The 19,524-nt window shown below is 52.9% G+C and overlaps 1 protein-coding gene across 1 annotated transcript; it reads left to right on the top strand.

The window, feature by feature from the left end:
- The first annotated feature begins 12,553 nt into the window (after nucleotides 1-12,553).
- LOC103167452 (carcinoembryonic antigen-related cell adhesion molecule 6) lies at nucleotides 12,554-19,292 on the top strand. Its single transcript, XM_039912179.1, has 9 exons — nucleotides 12,554-12,626; nucleotides 12,900-13,271; nucleotides 13,891-13,962; nucleotides 14,299-14,577; nucleotides 16,296-16,559; nucleotides 17,439-17,574; nucleotides 17,795-17,859; nucleotides 18,172-18,290; nucleotides 18,499-19,292. Exons 1-9 carry the CDS (start codon nucleotides 12,554-12,556, stop codon nucleotides 18,550-18,552), a joined length of 1,434 nt encoding a protein of 477 aa, XP_039768113.1. The 3' UTR covers nucleotides 18,553-19,292.
- The last annotated feature ends 232 nt before the right edge of the window (nucleotides 19,293-19,524 follow it).

The following is a 19,524-nucleotide window of genomic DNA, read 5'->3' on the forward strand; positions in this document are numbered from 1 at the left end:
GGGCGGTGGCTGCGGGTGTCTGCTTCCTGCTTTCCACAGCCGGGATCCCAGTGCCCAGCCCGGGCTGGGCTCCGGGGGGCACGTGGTTTCCCTCCCGAGAGGAAGAACCGGGCTCTGCCGGCCGCACCCCTCTCCTCCGGCCCGATGCCCGCACCCCATTTTGCCTTGGAAGACACTAACGCCCCTGGACAGGGACGGACTGTTCCCTGAGCCGTGCGCAATTCCCGTCTCCATGAGGTCCCGCCCGGAAGGCAGGAATAGGAGAAATCCCAGAGCGATATTAATGTCTGTCCCCCCCTCTAGACTGTGAACTCGTTGTGGGACGGGAACATGTCAAATAGAGCACGGGCCTGGCAGTCAGAAGGTCATGGATTCTAATTCCGGCTCTGCTACTTGTCTGTTCTGTGACCTTGGGGAAGTCACTTCACTTCTCTATGCCTCAGTTACTTCATCTGTATAATGGGGGTTAAGTCTGTGAGCCCCATGTGGGACATGGACCATGTGCTGCCTGATTATTTTGTATCTACCCCAACGCTTAGTAATAATAATAATAATAATAATGTTGGTATTTGTTAAGCGCTTACTATGTGCCGAGCACTGTTCTAAGCGCTGGGGTAGACATAGGGGAATCAGGTTGTCCCACGTGGGGCTCACAGTCTTAATCCCCATTTTACAGATGAGGGAACTGAGGCACAGAGAAGTTAAGTGACTTGCCCACAGTCACACAGCCGACAAGTGGCAGAGCTGGGATTCGAACTCATGAGCCCTGACTCCAAAGCCCGTGCTCTTTCCACTGAGCCACGCTGCTTCCCTACAGTGCCTGGCACATAGTGAATGCTTATCATTAATAATACCATCATAATAATCATCAACAATACCATCATTATTATTACTATACTCTCCAAAGCACTCAGTATAGTGATCTGCTCACAGTAAGCACTCAACAAATAATATGGATTGATTGATTATATATTATAAATTATTTCTATCAATGCATGTCTCCTCCTCTAGGCTGTAAGCCCATTACAGGCATGGAGTATGTCTACCAACTCTGTTATATTGTACTCTCCCAAGAATTTAGAATAATGCACTACACACGGTAAGCACTCAATAGATACAGTTGATTGTGTTAAACCCAAAGGGGCTATGAGATGCTGAGGGTGAGATGCTCTTTCTAAGAACCCTAGGGCAGAGGCTGCTGTGCCCCTGTGGCCTAGTGGAAAGAGCATGGGCCTGAAAGTCGGATTTAGAATCCTGTCTCTATCCCTTGCCTGCTGTGTAACCTTGGGCAAGTCTACTTGACTTCTCAGTGACCCTGCTTCTTCAACTGTAAAATCAGTCAATCATATTTATTGAGAGCTTATCGTGTGCAGAACACTGTACTAAGCACTTGGGAGAAGATAATATAACAATAAACAGACACATTCCCTGACCACGACAAGTTTACAGTCTAGAGGGACAGACATTAATATAAATAAATAAACTACAGATATCTATATAAATGCTATGGGGCAGGGAGGAGAGATGAATTAAGGGGAACAAGTCAGGGCACCGCAGAAGGGAGTTGAAGAAAAGGAAAAGAGGGCTTAATCAGGGAAGGCCTTTTGGAGGAGATGTACCTTCATTAAGCCTTTGAAGGAGAGAGTATAATGGGAGTTCAGTACGTCTTCTCCCTTAGACTATGAGCATGTGGTACTCGGAGTGTGTCCAACCCAATGATCTTTTACGTACCCCAACGCTTAGTACAAAGCCGTTCACTGTACTCAACAAATACTATTGTTAAGTAGCATTGTTAATGAGAGACCACAACAACGGTAACGGAAGAATTGTTAGAAAGGTTATGGATCATGGCAGAAGATTCTGGAAAAAATATATCCATAGAGTCGCTATGAATCGGAAACGACTCGACGGTACTTGATAATAATAATTAAAAAAAATCCAGATCTTATATTACTATTTCCCCAGAAGATTCTTGCTGTCCAGAAGTCGGCGCTGTAGGGTCATACATGTGTTACTACTTAGGGTCTTCAGGTGCAGAAATGGTGGGGGGGGTGGCCAGGGGACAGGGGGAGGAGGGTCTCAGAGCAGGGGGATTTCTTCAGGGTCCCTAGAAGACAGCGGGGGCTGCTGAGAGACGCGACTAGCTCTGGGAGGCTGGTGACGCTGAGAGGGAAGGATTCCAAGCCACTTGTCTCCCTGAATCTTTCACCCCAATGCCGGATGACCAACATAGCATACCAGTCCCGCTTTGCCACTAAAGCAGACTTGTCCCTCGGTGCCTCCAGCCTCATCTGTGCCCCGGGGGCCGGGGGGAGCTTACTTTGTGCAGAGAAGCTCTTGGGAGAGAACATTCTCCCCTTTCTTCTACCCCACCCTGGCACAGAGTGGGCACGCAGCCTTGCCTGGCTGATCCGGCATCTGCTCATCCAGGTGTCTCTGCAGAGCATCTTCCAGCCTGTCTGCCTCGGGGGAACTTTCTCTCCGCTCACACCAGGTGCCTGGAGGAGGCTGTTCATCCTCCCTCCTCCTCCCAGGGCTCTGCCCAGACTCCCAGACCCGCAGAGGAGAGCAGTGTTATGGATCCCTGGGAGGTGGCTTCCAGAGGGCAATAGGGCAGGGAGATCATCTGCTGGGTTCAGGAGAAGCAGCATGGCGGTAGTAGATAGGGCAAGGGCCTGGGAGTCAGAAGGTCGTGTGTTCTAGTCCCAGCTCAGCCACTTGTCTGCTCTATGACCTTGGGCAAGTCACTTCACTTCTCTGGGCCTCAGCTACCTCATCTGTAAAATGACCGAGACTGTGAACCACAAGTAGGACGGGGACCGTGTCTAACCTGATTTGCTTGTACCCACCCCAACGCTTAGTAGAGTGCCTGGCACATAGTAAATGCTTAACAAATACCATCATTATTATTATTCAGGATGGGAACCAGGTCGGAGGACATTGAAGGGGAAAGGAAAGCTGGCTGCTGGGAAGAACCAGGGGCTCTGAACAGGGCATGAAGGTGATACTTGGGCACTTTCTAGGGTCACTGTCATAACTGAGTGAATGAACCAGTCTGGATTCTTCTGAGACACCTCATTCATCATTCCACGCAATTTCATGCGGCTCTGTGGGTTTGATTTCTCCACTGGAGTGCGAGGCCTTTGAATAATAATGCTGGTATTTGTTAAGCACTTACTATGTGCAGAGCACTGTTCTAAGCACTGAGGTAGATACAGGATAATCAAGTTGTCCCACGTGAGGCTCACAGTTAATCCCCATTTTACAGATGAGGGAATTTAGACCCAGAGAAGTTAAGTGACTTGCCCACAGTCACACAGCTGACAAGTGGCAGAGCTGGGATTCGAACCCATGACCTCTGACTATCAAGCTCGGGCTCTTTCCACTGAGGCAGGCAAGTGCACCTTAGCCTTCTTCTGCCTATCCCCCAACCCCTAGCCCAAAAAATTCTACTTCCTGGAAGGGATCCACAATCCCTAGTTTAAGAAAAAGAAGTTCACAGCCCAGGGGAAAGCTTGTGGGTGGTTCCAGGATTTGCTATTTGGCGGTTTGACCAGATATAGAGACACTCCTGCCAAAGGGGACCTTGTTTATTCCTTGTGGTCAGGGGTTGTGTTCCTTTTCTTTCTGGTGTATTCTCCCCAACAGCTATGAATTGGTTATAATGAGATGAGCCTTTGCAGGAATGCTGTTTTGGATGCCTTCAAGAATGATCACAAGATCGCTTAGCTACAGGTCCATCAGTGGGTCATTAGCATTGCACTGGGAAAGGATCTCAACTTAGTAACCACTGTTTTCTGGAAACTGAACTTCAAGATTTGCAAATTGTTTCCCAATGCAGAGCTGAAGAACTTGGGATATGTCTGCATAATTGTCAGACATAATACCAGCTTTAGGAAATGTTTTTCCTCCTACACCACCTTGAATTTCATTTGGTGTGACAGAAGCCATGTTCTGTCCCTGCTGATTTTCAACCATCTTCCCCACCAACTCTTCTTCTCACTGAAACTCTGGGTGGCAAAACGGAATAGTTCAATACCTTATGAAAGAGCACGGGAAGGGGAGTCAGGAATCTTGGGCTCTAATCCCAGTTCAGCCACTGTCTTATTGTGTGATCTTGGACAACTCAAATTATTCTCTGTTTCTTCATCTGCAAAATGAGGAAGAGATCTGCTCTCTCCACTTCTTAGATTGTGAGCCCTGTGTGGAACAGGGAGTGGAGTCTGATCTGATAATCTGTATCTTTCATAGCACTTAGCACAGTGCTTTGACCCATAGGAAGCATATAATAAAGCTCATCATTAACATGGGGATTTGGCAGACCTACAAATTCCTGTTACAGCGAGAACAGCTGGACACTTGTGTCCCCGGATGCTTTGGTTTAGGGTCCTTTGGATCTGTGGCTGTCTAGAAGTTGTACTGGATGTGTCAGAGTGGCCTGAGGTTGAAGGGGGCAGCAGGTGGGGGTGGGGGCGTTTCCTCTGTGGGGGTTTGTGGCTCAGTCCTCAAGTGCCCCATGCAGAGATAGCGGTGGGAACTTTGGGGTCAGACTGAGTCCCACGGAATATCCCCATATCCCTGTCTTTTTTTTAATGGTATTTGTTAAGCCTTATTATGTGCCAGGCACTGTCCTAAGAGCTGGGGTAGATACAAGGTAGTCAGTGGTTTGGGCTTCGGCTGGGAAGACAGGCAAGTTGTAATAATAATGATAATAATAGTAATGATTATGGTATTTGTTAAGTGCTTACTATGTGCCAGACACTGTTCTAAGTGCTGGTGTGGATACAAGCTAATCAGGTTGGACTCAGTCCCTGTCCCAGGTGGGATTTACAGTTTCAAGCTCTATTTTACAGATGAAGTAACTGAGACCCAGAGAGGTGAAGTGATTTGGCCAACATCACACAGCAGAAAAGAGGCAGAGCCAGGATTACAACCCATCACCAGGCCAGTGCTCTATCCACTAGCCATGCAAATTGTCATAGACGACCACTCTCTCGAGCTTCAGGGCCTGGGGAAGAGAAGAAGCTGTCAGGCTCCGTGTGCGTGGCTCAGACACCAGCCTGGGTATCTCTTGCTGACCGGAACCTCGCATCCCTCCTAGGGGTGGACAATTCTGGGGCTCGAGGAGACGTTCCCGGGCTCGGGCTGCCCTTTCCCATCTCCGGTGCAGCCAAGCCCGGACCGGTGGTCACTCCGGCCTGCTGGACTACCATCCCGTCCCGGGATGTGGTGCCACATTCCGGGTTCGGACTGCCAATCTGGACCCATCCCACTCTCGGTGGCGGGGAGGGGGGAAGGGGTCGGGTCGGGAGGGCCATCAGCTCGAGCCAGGACCTAGTCAAGTAGCTTGTGTCACACCACTACCTGCCGTTTGACACACACATAAATACTCATACTCACTTCTTATACCTCACAGCACCCTCTCACACCTCACACCAATCACACCCACAGGTGGGTAGCACTAGCCAGGAAAGGCTGCTGGGCTGGTGACAGCTCACTCACACCACACAACACACACCTCACACCCCATTCGTTCATTCATTCAATAGTATTTATTCAGCGCTTACTATGTGCAGAGCACTGTACTAAGCGCTTGGAATGTACAATTCGGCAACAGAGACAATCCCTGCCCATTGACGGGCTCACAGTCTAGTCGGGGGAGATAGACGGACAAAAACAAGACTACCTAATAGCAATAAATAGAATCAAGGGGATGTACACCTCATTAACAAAATAAATAGGGTAATAAAGATATATACAAATGAGCACAGTGCTGGGGTGGGGGGGAAGGGAGAGGAGGAGGTACAGAGGGAAAGGGGGGAAAGGAGGCTTAGCTGAGGGGAGGTGAAGGGCGGGCAGAGAGGCAGCAGAGGGAGCAGAGGGAAAAGGGGAAGCTCAGTCTGGGAAGGCCTCTTGGAGGAGGTGAGCTCTCAGTAGGCCCTTGAAGAGGGGAGGAGAGTTAGTTTGGTGGAGGTGAGGAGGGAGGGCATTCCAGGACAGGGGAAGGACGTGGGCCAGGGGTCGACGGCGGGACAGGCGAGAACGGGGGACAGTGAGAAGGTGAGCGGCAGAGGAGTGGAGCGTGTGGGGTGGGCAGTAAGAGAGGAGGGAGGAGAGGTAGGAAAGGGCAAGGTGATGGAGAGCCTTGAAGCCTAGAGAGAGAAGTTTTTGTTTCGTGCGGAGGTTGATAGGCAACCACTGGAGGTTATTAAGGAGGGGAGTGACATGCCCAGAGCGTTTCTGCAGAAAGATGATCCGGGCAGCGCAGTGAAGAATAGACTGGAGCGCAGAGAGACAGAAGGAAGAGAGATCAGAGAGAAGGCTGACACAGTAATCCAGCCGGGATATTATGAGAGCCTGTACCAGTATGATAGCCGTTTGGATGGAGAGGAAAGAGCGGATCACGGCGATATTGTAAAGGTGAGACCGACAGGCCTTGGTGACGGATTGGATGTGTGGGGTGAATGAGAGAGCTGAGTCAAGGATGACACCAAGGTTGTGGGCTTGAGAGACGGGAAGGATGGTCGTACCATCCTCAGTGACAGGGAAGTCAGGAAGAGGACAGGGCTTGGGAGGGAAGATAAGGAGCTCAGATCCCATCCCATACTGGCAGGCGGGGACCCAGAGTCAAGAGGGGCTGCTGGGCCGATGTCAGCTGGCCGCGCCCCCCTCCCCTATTCGGTGAACAGCCTTGATCCCGTCCGGTCCCCCGCCGCTGGAGGGGATGTAAGGCGGGGGAGGATCTCTGTCCCTGGTCAGGGCCGCAACTGGTTGGGATTTTCCGACGGATCCAGGACTGAGCTGGAGAGATCCGGAGCCTGCGGGAAACGACAGGTCCTCGGTGTCCCCCATCCCCAGGCCGAGATGCCCTGCATCCCCGACCACGACCCGCTGAGGAAGGGGTCTGCCGGTCCTGGGGCTCTGCCGAACCCCGTCCCCGCCACCAGGGGCCCGGAATTGGGCACCCGCGGCCGCGGTCACCCTAGGGACCATAGCCTCCCCCCAGACCCCGCCTGTCACTGCCCTCCACCTTCCCCACCCCCAGGACTGGGGCCGCCGGGACTGGGCGGGTGGGCGCCAGAGCTGGGAGAACGGCGTCAGAAGCAGCTTGGCTTAGTGGAAAGGGCACGGGCTTGGGAGCCAGAGGCCGTGGATTCTAATCCTGGTTCTGCCATTTATCAGCTGTGAGACTTTGGGCAAATCACTTAACTTCTCTGTGCCTCAGTTACCTCATCTGTAAAATGGGGATAAAGACTGTGAGCCCTACCTGGGACAACCTGATCACCTTGTATCTCCCCCAGCGCTTAGAAGAGTGAGCTCACCTCCTCCAAGAGGCCTTTCCAGACTGAGCCCCCTCTTTCCCTCTGCTCCCCCTCCACCCTCTACTCCTCTCTCTTCCACCTTCCCCTCCCCTCAGCTGAGCACCGTTTCCCTCTGCTCCCCCTCCCCTCCCCCCACCTTCTGCTCCTCCCCATTCCCCCTTTCCCTCCCCTCAGCACTGTGCTCACTTGTAGATATTAATTATTACCCTATTTATTTTGTTAATGAGGTGTACATCCCCTTGAAGGGGGCAGGGGGCGAGAGCTGAGAGAGGGGGCATCAAGCCCCTCCAATGCCGGGAGATCCAAGATAATGTTGTCTTGTTTTTGTTTTGTTCTGTTTTGCTCTGCTGTCTATCTCCCCCGATTAGACTGTGAACCCGTCACGGGGCAGGGATTGCCTCTATCTGTTGCCATATTGCACATTCCAAGCGCTTAGTACAGTGCTCTGCACATAGTAAGCGCTCAATAAATACTATTGAATGAATGAATGAACAGTGCCTGGCGCATAGTAAGCGCTTAACAAATGCCATAATAATTATTATTACTAATGATAACCAGGGGTCCAGGCCTGGGTCCTTAGGCGGGGCTCCGGGAAACTCTTGTTTCTGAGTAGACGGGGAGGCTCCCAAGGATGTTGGCGTAGACGGTGGCCGCCTCCTCTGGAGAAAGAAGGCGGACAGAAGCTATGCTCACACACGTGGAGACCTTTCACACAAACTCCCGCCCCTGTCCTTCACCCCCCAATCCTCCCCCGCCAATCCCCACCGCTGTACCTCTCTCCATGTCCCCGCTCACCACCATAGATGGCTGACGACTCTCCTCTTCTCTTCCTCCTCCTCCTCGTCGTCGTCCTCCTCCTTCTCAGGGATCTGGGACAGGGGAGGTGTCCTTGGGGTCAACAATTACCCCTAGGGCCCAAGACAGGAGGGTCTGGGGGTTCTCAGAGCTGGGGGACAAAAACGCACCGCAGACGGGGAGCTGGGAGGGAGCTGAAGGAGGGGTCCCCGAGTCTGGCCAGCCCCTCCCTGCCTCGCACCCCCGGAGACGGGAACGCCTGCAGACAGGGGAGGGGGGATGCGGGGCTCCGAGGCCGGGACTCCAGCGCGTCCCCACCAGGCGGGGTCGGTCATCACCTTCTGCTCGTCCTCTTGGCCAGGACGAAGCCCACGGCCCCGCTGGCAGCCCCCAAGGCCGGGAGTCCGGCCACGATCTCGGGCCCAGCTCTGGTCCCTGCCCCCGCCCCTGCGGAAAGGAGAGGCCTTATGTGTCTGGTTGCCACCAGATCGCCTTTAGGGGGGAGGGGGCGAGAGCTCTGAGAGGGGGCACCAAGCCCCTCCAATGCCGGGGGACCCAAGACCCGGTCACCACCCCGTTCCGTGCTGCAGCACAGCCCGGTGGGGCAAGGGGAGACGCAGCCTAGGGCTCTGTACCGTGCCAGGGACAGTGGCGGTGGGGGATTTCTCTCTGAGGAGACAGGAGAGATTCCAGGGGAATCATTGCCATAAAAGTCGAATTTAATCCTTCTTAAAAGATAAAACCTCCCCCACCCGCTGCTCTTCCAAGCCCATCCCTCTCCCTCGTTGGGTTCATTTTATCGAGTTCCTCTCTCGGCAGGGGAAAACAAGTTACTGACTCAGCCTGAGCAGCGGTCACAGCACGGGCACAGGACAGGGCACACAGCTGCATCGTTCAGAGGGGCCCTGACTCAGAGGGAATAAGCATCAAAACTGGGAGAAGAACCCAGGTCCTCTGGCCCTCCGGGCAGGTGCTTTATCCAGTAGGCCAGAGAAACAAAGAGAGAAACAATGTCACTCAGTGGAAAGAGAACAGGCCTGGGAGCCGGAGACCCTGGGTTCTAATCTCAGCTGCACCATTTCCCTGCTATGTAGTTGTGGACAAGTCTATTAACTTCTCTGTCTCTCAGTTTCCTCATCCATAAAATGGGAATTGAATACCTGTTCTTCCTTCTTAAACTGTGAACTCCATTTGGTGAAGGGTCAGTGCCAAAGCTTAGTACAGTGTTTAGGAAATAGTGAACATCGTAAACTCACTGAAGGCAGGGAATGTGTCAACCAACTCCCAAGCTTTTAGTACAATGCCCTGCACATAGTAAGTGCTCAATAAATACGATTGATTTTTTTAAAATGGTGTTTGTTATGCGCTTCCTTTGTGACAAGCACTGTACTAAGCACTGAGGTAGATACAAGCAAATCAGATCAGACACAGTCCATGGCCCACATGGGGTTCACAGTCTTAAACCCCATTTTATGGATGAGGGAACAGAGGCCCAGAGAAGCTAAGTGACTTGCCCAAATTCACAGCAGACAAGTGGCAGAGCCGGGATTAGAACCCAGGTCCTCTGCCTCCTAGGCCCTTGCTTAGTCCACTAGCCCTCATTGTTTCTCCTGTTGCTTCTCCTGTAGTATGATAATTACTATTAAAGGATGACTGTTCCCAGAGGGCATATTAGAGGAGAGCAGGGAATAGGCGGATCCACGCAACTCCAGGCTTTCCTCCAGCTTTATCATCTGAATTGAGGGGAAAGAGGGTGGGGCGGGGGATCCCAAGGCCAGGTCTACCACCTGAGGACCCCCGACCCCCCCAAAGAGAGATGACTCAGAATCGACTTCTGGCCCACGTCCTGGAATGCCCTCCCTCCTCACCTCCACCAAACTCTTTTCCCCACTTCAAAGCCCTACTGAGAGCTCACCTCCTCCAAGAGGCCTTCCCAGACTGAGCTTCCCCTTTTCCCTCTGCTCCCTCTGCTCCATCTCTGCTCCCCCTCCTCCCTCTGCTCCCTCTCCCTTCCCCCCTTCACTTCCCCTCAGCTAAGCCCCCTTTCCCTCTGCTCCTCCCCCCTCCTTTTCCCTCCCCTCAGCACTGTGCTCATTTGTATATATTTTTATTACTCTATTTTGTCCATCCCCTTGATTCTATTTATCGTGATTTCGTTGTCTTGTTTTTGTCCGTCTGTTTCCCCCAATTAGACTGTGAGCCCGTCACTGGGCAGGGATTGTCTCTATCTGTTGCTGAATTGTATATTCCAAGTGCTTAGTACAGCGCTCTGCACATAGTAAGCGCTCAATAAATACTACTGAATGAATGAATCAATCAATCAAAGCCCCGAGGCTTCTGTCCTCGGGCGGAGCACAAACCGAACGGGCAGCCGGGATCTGTCCCTGGGCCACAGGAAGACTCTGCTGAGGCCGAATCAAGCCGAAGGCCGCCTCCCCAGGAAATACACTGAATCTAACATTTCTGGGCAGGGAGCCTGTCTACCAATTCGGTTGCATTGTATTTTTTGTTGTTGTTGCTTTTTAGGGGCATTTGTTTAGCGGTTACTGTGTTCTGGGCACTGTACTAAACACTGGGATAGATATGAGCTAATCAGGTTGGACACAGTCCATGTCCCACATGATGCTCACAGACTTAACCCCCACTTTACAGATGGGGTAACTGAGGCCCAGAGAAGTGAAGTGACTTGTCCAAGGTCACACAGGAGACAAGTGACAGACAGAAGATTAGAACTCAGGTCCTTCTAACTCCCAAGCCTGTACTCTATCCACTAAGAAATGTTAAATAGAAACTCCTAACCATAGTTTAAGTAGAAAAGAGAACAGGTATTTAATCCCCATTTTACAGATGAGGAAACTGAGACACAGAAAAGTACCTACTGGAAGGAGTTTAGGACAAAGAGCCAGAAAACCCGGATTCTAGTCCCGACCCTGCCATTTGTTTGCTGTGTGACACTGGGCAGATCACTTACGCTCCACTGGCCTCAGTTTCCTCATCTGTACATTGGGGATAAGAAACCTGCTCTCTCTTCCTCTTGGACTGTGAGCTCTGTGGGAGATAGAGATGGTGTCAAATCTGATTATCTTTTGTCCATCCAAACTCTTGGCAGAGTATCTTGTGTCCACCCAAATGCTTGGCAAGGTGTATGGTATATAGTATAATCATTAATTATAGTTAATAAATTAATTATTGATAACTCGTTTAAGTCAGAATTCACCTTTCACGTAAGTGAAGTTTCTTTGGAAAATTCAAATGAATCTTTACATAGCCAATTGGTTCCCTGATATGATGGAGGAGGGGGAGGAGAGCTTTCTGGAGGCAGACCAGTGATGAATGCCCTGTTCGGAACGCAGTTGGAACTCGAATTCAGACTGTAAGGTCGTTGTGGGCACCGAATGTGTCCGTTTTGTTGTTCTGCGCTCTCCCAGGTGCTTAGTACGGTGCTCTGCACCCAGTAAATGCTCAATAAATACATTTGAATGAATGAATGAATTTGTGCATCTGCGTGATAAGTACTTCGGTGTACACCAGTGGGACACGCAGATGAGTTTTTCTAGAAATAATAGATTGCATTGAGCCGTCCCCACCGACGCCACCGACCTGTGTTGTGGGATGGTCATGCAACGAGAAGCAGCGTGGCTGAATGGAAAAAGCACGGGCCTAGGAGTCAGAAGGACCTGGGTTCTAATCCCGGCTCCGCCATCTGTCTGCTGTATGACCTTGGGTAAGTCACTTCACTTCCATTGTCTCTGTTTCCCCATCTGTAAAAATGGGGATTAAGACTGTGAATCCCATGTGGGACATGGACTCTGTCCAACCCGATGATCTTGTATCTACCCCAGCATTTGAAAGAGTGCCTGCCACACAGTAATTGCTTCACAGATACAACAATAATAATAATAATACTCACATGGGTTGGTGAACTGATGAAATGGGGGAAAAGTGGAGAACTCTCTAACTCTTGCCCCATTTACAGTTTGCCAGAGACTCAAACCAACCTGCTCGTTGCCTCTGCAGGTAGGAGGAGGTCTACACTGGCTCCTCCCACCACCCTGGATTCGGAAGACCCTCAAGCCCCGAGAAAGCGTCGCCCTCGCCCCCTTCCCTGCGGGGCCCTCTCCTTTCCGGGGATCCGCTCCTTTGGGGGAGGGGGCGTTTCCAGCGCCCGGGAAGCTGAAACTTCTCACTTCGGGGCAGTGGGAGGGACGAGAGGTGTGGGAGGGGACGGACGGTAAACCCCAGCCCTCGCCCGAAGGGGAGGGGGAGGGGGAGGAGGAGGGTCCGATGCGAAGCCCCTGCCCTCTGATTCCAGCAGCAAAAGTCTGGTTCCTGCGGAGAGGGTGGCAGGGCTCCGGGAGTGCAGAGGAGAGGAGAGGCGGGAGGCGGGTCGGAGCGGCAGGCGGCGATCCCCTCCGGGCTCCGGGCGCGGGAGCCTCATGGCCTTTCCCCGGGGCAGCCGGGCCCCTCCCGGCCGGGCGGCGCGCTCCTGGGCCCCGCTCCTCCTGGCAGGTGCGAGGGAAAGAGGGGCGGGCAGCGGGCTGCTGGCCGCGGGCCGGGCCGGGGGCTCCTTCCCGGGGGTCCTGACCGCTCCCCAAGCGTTTCCCCAGCCTGGGGCTCCGCCCCGGGATCCTTGGCGGGGGGCGAACTTGCCAGCCCAACCCCGGGCCCCAGGCTGTCGCTCGTTGGGGTCCCCCAGCCCGGACCCCCCGGGGCCACCCTGGACAGTCTCCGCTCCAGCCCCATCACTGCCCCGCGGGGGCGGGTGGATGACCCTGTGCTGAGCGTTCCCCTCTGCTCTGCGCACAGCCTCCATCCTCACCGCCGGGGTCCGGCCCGCCGAGCCTCTCACCGTCCGATCAGCCGTGGCTGTAGCCGGGGACAACGTCACTCTGACCGCCCGGGAAGACCCAGACCAAGTCGGGGTCTATAACTGGTACCGAGGGACAAGTGTGGAAGAAAACCTCATCTGTAAATACCTAACAACCCCACCCAATCAGACCCTTGGAAAAGCACATACGGGCAGAGAGTCTGTGCAACCCAGTGGCTCCCTGCTCATCACCAGAGTGACAGTCAGCGATACCGGTCCCTACTCCGTAGACATCATATTTAAGAATTTTACTTTTACTTCAGACCGGGTGAAGTTACAAGTTTATGGTAAGTGTTATTTCTCCTAATGTACCAGGAGACTGATCATATTTTCTGGGTTATTTCCCTTCTGCCTAGGAGCCTTGGGACTTGCTGTCTGTGTCGCCTCTGAGATGTCCCGGTCTGTACGTTGAGAAGTGGTCTCTGATTTCATAAAGTTTACTATCCAGTGGGCCGGGGGGCGGGGGGGGGGGGGGGGCGGAGAGAGGCATACACAGATTTTAGTTAGATCTGCAGTTATTGTGTTTTCATTACTTGATATGAATAGAGCACTATGAGGAAGTGGAAAACTTTCTCTTCACAATGTGTGATTGTCTGGATAGGACATGACCGGTTTGTACATATATAAAATTGGTGATAGCAAATGTAAAATAAATGAAAAGATGAATAATTAGATGACACATTTTCCCACTCATCAGCATGTCTCCCAACTCTGTTATATTGTACTCTCCCAAGCATTCTGTACAGTATTCAATAAATATGATCAATTGGTGGTGGTGGTTCCAACACCACTTATGCAAATGGTAGACCCGTCCAAATGAAGAAGTGGAGTTTAAAGATACGTACCTAAGAGAGTTTGGATGATGACATCTGACACTAGATCCTCCCTTTTTAATTTCGGGAACAGCAGGAGGAAGCCAGGAAGGCAATATCCAGACCAGAATTTCCAGGACCGCTCAGGGACACAGGTCTAGACTGAGTGAGTTGAAAGGAGTTGGTAAAACTCCTTACCTTTGGTTTCAAGGCTTCTCACCAGCCCTCTCTTTCTTGCATGTTCCTTTTCTTCACCTGTTTCTCCCCAGCTTATGCTCTTCAGATCTCCAAAGTGAATCCTTGCACTGGGCCTTGCTCTCACCTGTCCTGCAGAGTTGGGGGAGAGGGGAGGTGTTCCCTGGGTCTGACTTCTCCCGGGTCTGACTTTTCCTTGAGTTGATGATGGGGGGTCAGAGGGTTCCTGAGGGACTGAGAGGTCAGGGGCTGGGACCAGGAGTGACCAACCAGGCCTTGCCCACTAATGCCCTCCGTCCCCAAATAGCGCGGGTGTCTCAGCCCAGCCTCATGGCCTCCGACTCTGATGCCTTGGAGCACCAGGACTCGGTGACTTTTTGGTGCCTTCCCGGGGATCCAAATGAAAGCGTGTTTTGGTTTGTGAACAACACGGCCCTGACAGCCAGCGACAGGCTGGAATTGTGCTCTAGCAACAGGACTCTCATTGTGCACAACATCACCCGTGGAGACACCGGCACCTACCAGTGCGAAGCCCGTGATATGGTCAATGCCCAGCGGAGCAACCTCCTGACCCTGTCTGTCAGCTGTAAGTCATGCCTGGTCCCTGTTTGATCCCTCTCCCAGTTTCTTTTCCTTTTTACCCCATGGGAAGTCCTGAACCACTGGACATATCTGGGGAATCTGAAAGGAGCTCAGGCAGCTCTCCACACTGGTGGGGTGCTGGGCTCTAACTCACCAGCTCCAGTACTAGGGGTCTCTCACATCTCCTTCTGGTCAGGGAAAATGGTCTGCACCCAGAAAGTGCTCAATAAATACAACTGATGAATCCAACTAATGATTGTTTGGGTCAACCAACTTGGTTATTTTGTACTCTCCCCTACAGTGGGGACATGGACTGTGCCCAAACTATTTAGCTTGTATCTACTCCAGCACTTAGTACAATACCTGGAACAGAGTATGCTATATTCATTCATTCATTCATTCATTCAATTGTATTTATTAAGCACTTACTGTGTGCAGAGCAATGTACTAAAATCTTGGGAAAGTACAATACAAAAATAAACAGTGACATTCTCTGCCCACAACAAGATCACAGTCTAGACAGGGGGAGACAGACATCAACACAAATAAATAAAATTACGGATATATACATAAGTGCTGTGGGGCTGCGAAGGGGACCTTTGGTGGCCATGGAGCAGAGAAGCAGGTGGGACACAGGCCCCAGCTCAGTTCTGTCAGTCAACAAGCCTTTTGTCTGGGAAATGAGGAGAGGCTGACTAGATTGTTGGTGAAGAGATGCAATGGGGTCAGCTCAGAGGTGCCCACAGGAATAACCGTAGAGCAGGACAGAGCCCACGGGAGGCCTGGCATATCCAGGGCTTGGTGGCCCTTTGGCACTGTCACCAGGGGAGAGAGATACCCGCTGAACTCAGGCATGAATCTCATTCATTCATTCAATCATATTTATTGAGAACCTAGTGTGTGCGGAGCACTGTTCTAAGCGCTTGAGAGAGTACAATACAACAACTCCTTTGAGTCCAGAAAGAGAGGAAGTTTCCAAGCCTGGAAAGCCCCAAAAACCTGAGAGATTCCACTGTTAACCTTTTCACCTTTCATTTTTCCTCTTGGAGGGCTGCCCCAAACCAGGACGCAGCCGACAGGTTGTCCGCCTCCACCGGGGCAAGGAGTCAGAGGCCGATACCGATGTGGGCCTCCCCGAGGACACTGACCTTGGCCCGGTGATGTCAGCACAGCCAGATCTGCCCAGTCACAGCCCCCAGCCTCTCCCAGGGACAGGGCTTTCTTGTCATTCAGCCTGTAGACTGTAGATCCAGACTGTGAGCTGCTTTTTTTGAATAGTGTATGTTAAATGCTCACTATGTGCTCACTATGTGTAGATACAAGCTAATCAGGTTGGACACAGTCCGTGTCCTTCGTGAAGCTCATAATCTTAATGGAGCTCAGAGTCTTAATCCCCATTTTACTGATGAAGTGACAGAGTCACAGAGAAGTCAAGGGATTTGCCCCAGGACACACAACACACAAGTGTCCTCTGACTCCCAGACCTGTGCTATTTCCACTAGGGCATCCTGAAGACAGCAACACACATGTCCCCTGCCGTTGAGGAGCAAACAGTCTTACAGGGAGACAGGAGGCATAAGTGGAGGAGTGTACTATAGTTAGGAGTGAGAAAGTGGCCATGAATGATATGTCTCCCTGACTGGGACCAAGAGCAACTCCTGCTCCTCACTCCTCTTCACTGGGCTGAGCCTGAGCCCGGTCTCTCCTCTTCCCTCCCCACAGATGGCCCTGACAGTGTGGTGATCCTCAACCAGCCCCAACCCATCGAGGCCAAACTCGAGTCCACAGTGACCATTTGGTGCCATGCTCCATCCCTCCCAGCCGCTCAATACCGCTGGTTTGTCAATGGCACCAGCCTGGGAAGTCTCGAGAACTGTCACACCATCCTCCACATGTCCTGGCAACACCAGGGCAACTACACGTGCCTGGCTCACAACCACCGGACCCAGGGAGCCGCCTCAGCATCCGTCTTCCTGGGCGTGGCTGGTGAGTGCTGCGGGCTGTCCCAAGCTGACTCCCGGGCCTCTCTGAGGCCCTCTGAGCTAGCCCCCTGGGACCCCCCCACAGATCAAGGGAAGCAGCATGGCCTAGTGAAAAGAACAAGGGTCTGGGAGTCAGAAGACTTGGGTTTGAATCCCAGCTTCCCGACTTGTCTGCTTTGTGACCTTGGGGAAGTTACTTCACTTCTTCTATGCCTCAGTTACATCATCTGTAAAATGGGGATTAAGACTATGAGCCCCTCGTTGGACAGGAATTGTGTCCAACCTGACTACCTGTATTATTATGGTGGTATTTGTTAAGTGCTTATTATGTGCAAAGCACTGTTCTAAGCACTGGGGGATACAAGGTGATCAGGTTGTCCCACGTGGGGCTCACAGTTTTAATCCCCATTTTACAGATGAGGTAACTGAGTCACAGAGAAGTGAAGTGACTTGCCCCAAGTCACACAGCTGGCAAGTGGCGGGGCTGGGATTCGAACCCATGATCTCTGACTCCCAAGCCCGGGCTCTTTCCACTGAGCCACGCTGCTTCTCTTGAGCACCTATTCTAGTGCTTAGAACAGTGCTTGGCATATAGAAAGTGCTAAACAAATATTATTATTATTATTATTATTATCATATCACTCTCTCGGGTCACATTTCCATGGAAGGGGCTTGAGACTGGAGCTGCTCCCCCAGGGGGAGTCCATCAAGATGGGGAGGGTTTGTGCAGCGGAAAGTGAAGTCCAGCCCCAGGATCAGTGGAAGCTAAGAGTCCCAGGGGTGAGAAAATCTGGGGTCTGCTGCTTGGGGGGGGGGGCAGATCAGGGGAGCCCCAAACTCCGGCCAGACTCACCAACCCCTGCCTGTCCTGTCTCCTGCCCAGTTGCAGCTCCCACCCTGACGGTCTCCAATCCTTCACTCTCTGGAGGGGCCATTGCTGGCATCACCGTCGGAGCCGTGGCTGGTGGGTTGCTGATGGTGGCGCTGGGCTATTTCCTGGTCGCCAAGAAGGGCCGAAGGTAATGGTGACGTCCTCTCAGTGACCGGGGCAATGGGCAGACATGTGCCAGGCCCCTCCTCTGTCAACTCTCCTGCAGGAGGCACTGGGGGTTGAGGGCCGGGAGCCGGGCTGCCTGGATCCCACCCTTTCTGGGTCCTGGGCCAGGGTACTGAGGGGTGGGAGGTCAAGGAGGGGTGGGGGTGAGACAGCACAGGACAAGTCAGGTTGTTGTGTGTCAGGCAAATGGGGGAGCTCACAGGAGAGACTGGCCTGGGAGGAGGGAGTCTCCCAGCTCCCAACCCCTGTGAGTAAAACCGCTGACGGACCCCTACCCTGGGCCCTACCTGGGTGTCTGCCTTTGTGGGAGGGGGAATCCCCCAAAAAGGGCAAGCTTCCCAGCCCCGAGGGGAAGAGTCCCAAATGCCACCCTCTTCCCCCCATCACTGTGCTCTACATCATCCCCGAACACCCTCGCTGGGCCCAAACTCTCTGCCCTCTGTGAGAAGGGGGGGGGTCCCTGTCCCCTTCCCCACTGACCCTTATGTGGGGGCCCCTTCCTCTGGACTTGCCCATGGCAGTGGAACTGAACCAGTTCCTGTGGCTTGTGTCCCTCCAGCAAAGAGTGAAGTTTTCTACATAAACCTCCATCCCATTGAACGAGCCCCATCGGCACAGAGAAGGTCTCTGAGTGCCTCGTCGCTGGAGACTCCCACAGAGTGCAGCCTGGTCTACAAAGTGAGTTCTGGGGTCAGAGGTCAGAATGAGTCCAGAGCAGTTGGTTCCCTGGAGCCCCTCCATCATTCATACAGTGGTGTTTCCCAGATTTGGTGGGGACAGGATTCCAAGGATGGGTGTTGGGTCCTCACTCTCTGCAGCCCCAAGACGGGCTCAACCACAGGACCCACGGGACCCACGAGACCCTGACCTGGTTTCTTGTTCCCAGAACTGGTGTCCTAGAGACATGAACACCTACTACAAGATGAAACCATCAGCCTAGGCAGGGAGGGGCCCCGCCTGGTCCTCCCCTCCCCCTCTTCCTGGGGGCAGCCCTGCTCAGGACAAGGCCCGGCCAACCAGGGACATGGATGCCAGAGGCCAGTGGCCATGGGAACTCTGGGAGCCACCGTTGCCTAAGGGCCAGGCCGACCTACTCTATGGAAAGATGGTCAGGTGATTCATCAATGCCTGGTGTCCCCTGGGAACCTCAGATTAGGGGTCAGAGAGTGTCCCAGAGTGACCTGGTGACCTCATGGGGGGAGCATCAGGTGTCATTGGCTACTGGGGGCTTGGTCAGAGGGGAAGGGGGAGCCCTGATCCTTCCCCCCAGTGTCTCTGTCCAGATGGGAAGATCTCTCTGACCCCAGTGCCATTCCTGCCACTGGCTGAGGTGGACACCCTGCTGGGCTTGCCCTGTTCCTCTGTCCCTCCTGGTCAGGCCCAGGATCTGCCAGGTCACCCCAGGGCAGGTACTGACTCCCCATCTCCAGGTCCAATCCCACAGTCCCCGGGGGGCCTATAAAATGGACCTGCCCTGGACTGGGGACTTGGCTCTCCCTCTCTGGGTCAGTGCTGATGGGGGGCCTGAACCTGAAGGAGAAGGAACAGCAGGCCCGGCCAGGGTGGGTGGTGTGGTCAGGGATGCTGGACTCAGCTACGCAATCTGAATCATTCTGTCGTGTCCATACCCAGCTCTTAGCTCACAGCGAGCACATAATAAATGACGTTATCAATCCATTATTTCAAGTTCTTCTCACCACCTCTCCTGCTTCAGTGCAATGCGAGCACACACCCGGGACTCTGGGGTGACAGAGGGTGGTTGAATCTGCCGGACAGAATCCTCAGGCCTCGGACATAGCTCATCTCTAGACTGTAAACTCGTTGTGGGCAGAGAATATGTCTCTTTATTGTTATACTATATTGTACTCTCCCAAGCGCTTAGTTCAGTGCTTTACACACAGTAAGTGCTCGA

This window comes from Ornithorhynchus anatinus, chromosome 5 (assembly GCF_004115215.2).
Source record: "Ornithorhynchus anatinus isolate Pmale09 chromosome 5, mOrnAna1.pri.v4, whole genome shotgun sequence".
NCBI classification, from domain to species: domain Eukaryota; kingdom Metazoa; phylum Chordata; class Mammalia; order Monotremata; family Ornithorhynchidae; genus Ornithorhynchus; species Ornithorhynchus anatinus.